This window comes from Phallusia mammillata, chromosome 3 (genome assembly GCF_965637545.1).
Source record: "Phallusia mammillata chromosome 3, kaPhaMamm4.hap1.1, whole genome shotgun sequence".
Lineage (NCBI taxonomy): Eukaryota > Metazoa > Chordata > Ascidiacea > Phlebobranchia > Ascidiidae > Phallusia > Phallusia mammillata.
In genome coordinates this window covers 18,777,494-18,783,115 of record NC_137254.1, presented here as the reverse complement: position 1 = coordinate 18,783,115, position 5,622 = coordinate 18,777,494, and the positions used below count along the sequence as shown (strand labels likewise).

The 5,622-nt window shown below is 35.7% G+C and overlaps 1 protein-coding gene across 2 annotated transcripts; it reads right to left on the bottom strand.

Moving 5' to 3' along the window:
• Positions 1–433: 433 nt before the first annotated feature.
• LOC145219081 (uncharacterized) lies at positions 434–2,702 on the bottom strand. 2 transcript variants are annotated; one of them, XM_080086450.1, is made up of 4 exons: positions 2,497–2,702; positions 1,284–1,419; positions 685–1,001; positions 434–571 (listed from the first exon to the last, which is right to left on the bottom strand). In XM_080086450.1, exons 1-4 carry the CDS (start codon positions 2,571–2,573, stop codon positions 562–564), a joined length of 540 nt encoding a protein of 179 aa, XP_079942576.1. In that variant the 5' UTR covers positions 2,574–2,702; the 3' UTR covers positions 434–561. The 2 variants fall into 2 exon arrangements, with proteins under 2 accessions (XP_079942576.1, XP_079942577.1); XM_080086451.1 differs by lacking the exon at positions 2,497–2,702 and adding an exon at positions 1,667–2,485.
• Positions 2,703–5,622: the final 2,920 nt, after the last annotated feature.

Here is a 5,622-nt window from a genome sequence, read left to right as displayed (position 1 = left end):
TCGTGAAAAAGACTCTGCATTGCTGAGTCTTCATTGCCGAGCGGGGCACTATTATTACAATTTCAATAAAAATAACTTTAAAATTTGGTTTCTAATGTTTAATTTTCAGAAACTTGTTTTCCAACCCCGATCGTATTTAACTATCCAATCCAATTGATAATTTAGCTCTTTGCGCCCTCTATTGAAATTTGTCTAATAGTTGGGCTGCCGCTAGGTATGCGTTGTTAGCTGCTCTTCCGTTCACGAATGTGCACAGACCAAGCAGAACAAAAAAAATCTTTTTTCCCCAGATAAAGGTCATACAAATTTGCTTGAGGCCAAAAGTTGCTGACCCTAGTACCTCGGTATTTTTTTGTTATGTCACAATTGCATTTTGTGTTATATCTGCGACTTAACATTTGTGTGATTGACTGCTCTCAGAAAAAAAAAGGAATTATAGCTTGGGGACAAATTTATTTAAAGTTTTATGTCATAATGCTATAGTTAATGTCATCATGCAAATTTTTTTTTTCAAATAATAAAAATGTGCCGATAATCAGTCCTGTTCTGTTCCATTCATCATCAGAAAATTCTAAAAGCAAAACAACATGTGAGATATGTGACACTCAATACATTAAAAGCTTAAGGTTGTACGGAGCTTGATTTGCATTTAGCTTTAAAACATTTAATAAAACAGACACCTACGTGGTCCTTTCCACATGGATGCGGTAAACTTGGTTGGCGTGTGGGCCTCCTTTTCCCGAAGGCAGACAGTTGTTCACCGAACCATACTTATTGTAAGTTTCCTCTGCATCACGTGATCCAGAACACCAGCCGCCGTCTTGTAATGCAATAGTGTGATATCCTCGCCCTGTGCGCCGCTTGCACACATTTGGCGATCGCGTCCTCGCGACATTTGTAATTCCCGTCGAGAATTGGATCAAGCCCTTCGAGAGTTGGGATGGCGCGACTTGTAATATCCGAACCCGACTCCGACCAGCAGCCCAGGTCGACAAGAGCGACTGAAAAAAACAAAAAATGACCCAATTTGTTCTGTAGTTTGACATGCTCATGTGATTCTTTCAAGCAAATATAAAAGGTGGATCGCAAGGCCTCTATTTAAATTTAAGCTGACAAGTTTTTTAAAACACAAAAACACCAGTTTTAGGTTTTGATTTAAAACTTAGTTTAACCAAATTCTTGATTCCTCGTGCGTTTGTTGTTAAGGCTAATACAATTGTATTTTTTCATGATAATAAGCTGCTACAAAATATAACTACCCACAATATATAACTACCTAATACCTTTGGAAATCGAGTTGATTTCGTAAACTTGGCTCCCATATCTTCCACCTTTACCTTCAGAACCACAATCGTTGCTTGCACCGTTTGAACGGTAATATTGTCGGGCTTCAGAAGAGCTTGCACACAAGCCTCCATTCTATGTGAAATAATGTAATGTTTTCTACATTTACGCAAATTATAAGGTGATAAATTTTATGGCAAGTGCTGAAACATCAGCAACACATCGCCTAAAACCGTTGCAGCAATTATTATCAATTAGGAAAATATAGACAACTGTATGTCTCAATTAGGGTTAATGTAGGCCTACAGGTGCAGATGAATGTTAGTGAAAAATTTTACCTTATTGGTATCCAACCTCGATTTTCACATACTATTCATTTTACCTGGATAATAGTGTTTTTCATGGCTCTCGTGGGCTCCAACAAAAGCACAAGTAATGACCAAGACCAAAATCTTCATTACAAAATTAAGACCACTTATACAACGTATATAATTAATATATCGACGTTCGTTTGATGAGTAACAACTCGAAATAAGTTCCTCAAAAAAACGTGCTACTTTATACAGTGCGAAAAAGAAAGTTTCTTTTTTCGTAGGCTCACATTTTAACTACACCAGCAAACTTTTGCTTTCAAAAACTCTTTTTCAAACCTCCTCTCTGTTTTGAAAACAATATGCCTGCTACAAAACATTTTCTCGAAACAGAAAACATTTTACATCCTGTATTTTTTATAGACAATGACCACTGTTTTTAGTCAAAAGTTTTGCGCGAACTTTGCAAACATTTTCGCAGCCTGTCGATTTTTTTTGAAAAAAATAATTGACAACAAATTAACTAATTAACTTGAAAATAGTCAACGTATTTACACAATGACTGTTTCAAACACAACTCTTTTTACCCGAACATTTTCGCGAACTTTGCAAACTTTTTAATGTCTGGATTTTGTTGAAGACAATGTCCGCATTATAACCGAAAATTTGCCAGAAAACTGGGAACAGTGCTACATGCTTACGATTGTCGATTATTTTTAAACAATGCCGATTATTGTTAAACGAAAACTGAGAAAAACGCAAACATTTGACATCAGCACATTGCGTCCGTTTCTTCTGTAGTAACTTATTTTTTATGTACGTTTTTTTCGAAAAGGTTTAACATTTTTAACTATAATGTTTCATACAAATCGCACAATAACATGCAATAAACTGAACATACCGACTGTTTGGCCACAGGGGTTTTGACATTAAACAAGTCTTGGAAAGGCCGAACAAATCCTGCACAAACACAAACATTTCACCGGTTCAGAACTAAAACTACGCATTAGAGCAGGGGTTCTTAACCAGGGGTGCACGCACTTCCAAGGCGAAAATTGGTTGGTGATTTAAAAAGGGGTGCTGCAAGGAAAAAGGTTAAGAAATCCTGCATTAGAGGTAAAAGCCAAACTTTCCAGCAAATAAGTAAAGAAAGGCAGCTCAATCACAATCAACAGTTTACAACTTCCAGCTGCTAAATAATAGCAACAGTGTTTAGATTAAACGCCTGATGGTTACAAATTACACTTATCAGCAGTACACATGCACGCACCACGAGGCAAGTTACAAAATGATTACAAAATACGAAGCAAGCGTAATTGACGTCACGCAATGGAAGACCAATTGTTCTATTGGCTGTTGCGTCACATTACAATTGTAAGGTTTACCGAACAAAGTTAAATTCACAACTGTGGATAAAACGACGTACCACCTACATTTTCATTGTCAAAAATGAGAACGTATTCTTGAAAAATAATATTAACAGCTACTTTTAGGCCCAAATAAAATAAAATCTGAAGATATTTGAAGAATTCCACGAAGTTCAATGCAGGGGAAGTTTAAATTATTGGTAAATTGTTAATTGCAATTGACAATGGTCATAACGCACACTAAACATCCGTTAAATGGCGGTTAAGTCCGGGGTGCGTTTTGCCCGTTGTGAAGATCATAATTGTCATTATATATTTAGCAAAAAAGGGAAATTTAAATATGAAGACTTTTGAGCATTGTTTGTTGTCTTTCGACGACAATTTGTTTTTGTTAAAAATGGAGGATATCAAGTTTATAAAGATCTTCTGGCAATTGTATTTTTAATCTGACGTTTCGACGTCCTATACAGGTCGCCTTAATCAGGGTAAATAACACTAAACGCGCGTTGTACAGTACAATCCTCTGATCTGAGCGTAACGTGTTCGTTTGAAAGACTCCGAGTCTTCATTGGCGAGTGGGGCAGTATTATTACAATTCAATAAAAATAACTTTAAAATTTGGTTTCTAATGTTTAATTTTCAGAAACCTGTTTTCCAACCCCGATCGTATTTTTTTCACGGGTTAACTATCCAGTTAATGATTCAGCTCTTTGCGCCCTCTATTGAAATTTGGCTAATAGTTGGGCTGCCGCAAGGTATGCGTTGTTAGCTGCTCTTCCGTTCACAAATGTGCACAGACCAAGCAGAACAAAAAAAATCTTGTTTCCTCACATAAAGTAAATATATGTAGGCAGTTTCTAAATAGGATGCGGGTCATACAATTTTGCTTGAGGCCAAAAGTTGCTGACCCCTGGTCTAGAGCGAATCTTTGGTGCAGCACAGCAGCAAAACTGCAATTTACACTAAGTCGCCAGTTTTTAAACGGAATCAACTAGCTTTTCAATTCGTTTTAAAGCGTTTTGTGTTTTCGACAGAACTGTTTTATAATGATAACTATTTATTCTGCATAATAATAATTTTCATAGTTGTATTGTATTTAAAGTGATAAACGTTGTTTTTGTTTGTGAGATCAAACGTTGATTGTACAACACTATTAAGCGTTGTCGGCTGATAGTGTTTCGTCCTTGCTTTACAGTTCATGCTAAATTGGAATGTTTGATCAAAAATCGATGATTACATGTGTTTTTTACCAAACATTTCCAAACTGGCATTGTAAGTTTCGCTAAAACAACCTTTTTAATTTGTCTAAAATAGCAATTATGCATATGTATGGGTCGCGAAAAATCACAACACTAAATTTTTGGTCGCATCAAAAAAAGTTTGGAAACCCCTGGTATAAATGATTGGTGCATTGTTCACTACATTTTGGCTAGTTGGTTGCAATGGTTGATTGGAAGTCAGCAAATAACCATAGGCTAAAGAATGATATTTTGAACTCTTTAGCTGCAGCGGCCTTATTCGAGAGACTTAATAAAATGATAGCATTTGCGTTTCAACTGACTAAAATGTGTTTGCAATTGTTTTTTTGAAAAAACGGATGCAAAAATGTTTGCAAAGTTTGCGAAAACTTTTGGTTAAACACAGTGGTCATTGTCTTTAAAAAAGACAGGATGTAGCCTAAAATGTTTTCTGTTTCGCGAAAATGGTCGGTTAAAAGAAGCAGGCATATTGTTTTCAAAACAGAGAGAAGGTTTAAAAAAGGACTAGCAAAAGTTGGCTGGTATAGTTAAAATGTAAGCCTCTGAAAAAAGGAACATTCTTTTTCTCACTGTATAAAGAGATCGTTTTTTTGAGGAACTTATTTCGAGTTGTTACTCACCAAACGAACGTCGATATATTACATAGGTTTGCATAAGTGGTGTTGATTTAGCAATGAAGATTTTGGTCTTGGTCATTACTTGTGCTTTTGTTGGAGCACATGAGAGCCATGAAAAACACTATTATCCAGGTAAAATGAATAGTATGTCAAAATCGAGGATACCAAAAAAATTTGTAACCAACACTCATAACTCGGACAAAAACTCAAGCTACAAATAATAATGTTGTAAGACTTAAACTATTCGACATCCGTAAATTGAGATCCTTGTCTGATCCAGGGGATTTTTTTGGACAAAACGGATCCGCATTATTCGAGGTTTACCTTAAGTCAACTCAAAACTATTTTTAAAATGCTACGATTATATACAGCTTTTGTTTTCAGTAACCTACAACAATGGGATGTTGGAAAAACTTCGAAATTACCTTAAGAGAGGGAGGTGAACATTTGGATGAAAACTACATAAATAGAACCAACGCCATCATAAAATGCGCCCAAGTTGCTTTTGAAAACGGAGATGACGTGTGTGCCCTTAAGATATCGTTACAAACCTTAGTGTTAACGAGCATTCATAGTTATTAAAATGAGCTGTTAAGTCTATTTTTATTGCTTACGGTATTCTGCTTAATTGTTGTTGTTGTCTCTATGTTCCTCATTGATATTAATGACTGTTCATGCAACGGTGTTAAGCAAGGTATTGCTAATGTATGAACACTTGCCATAAAATTGATCATCTTATAATTTGCCTAACTGTAGAAAATATTTGATTATGTCACATAGGATG

Coding starts and splice junctions, on each gene's coding strand:
- LOC145219081 (XM_080086450.1), bottom strand. CDS start 2,573: ATGTTTGTGTTTGTGCAGGATTTGTTCGGCCTTTCCAAGACTTGTTTA. Junction 1,420..2,496: donor CCCCTGTGGCCAAACAGTCG/GTATGTTCAGTT, acceptor TATTTCACATAG/AATGGAGGCTTGTGTGCAAG. Junction 1,002..1,283: donor AATCAACTCGATTTCCAAAG/GTATTAGGTAGT, acceptor TGTTTTTTTCAG/TCGCTCTTGTCGACCTGGGC.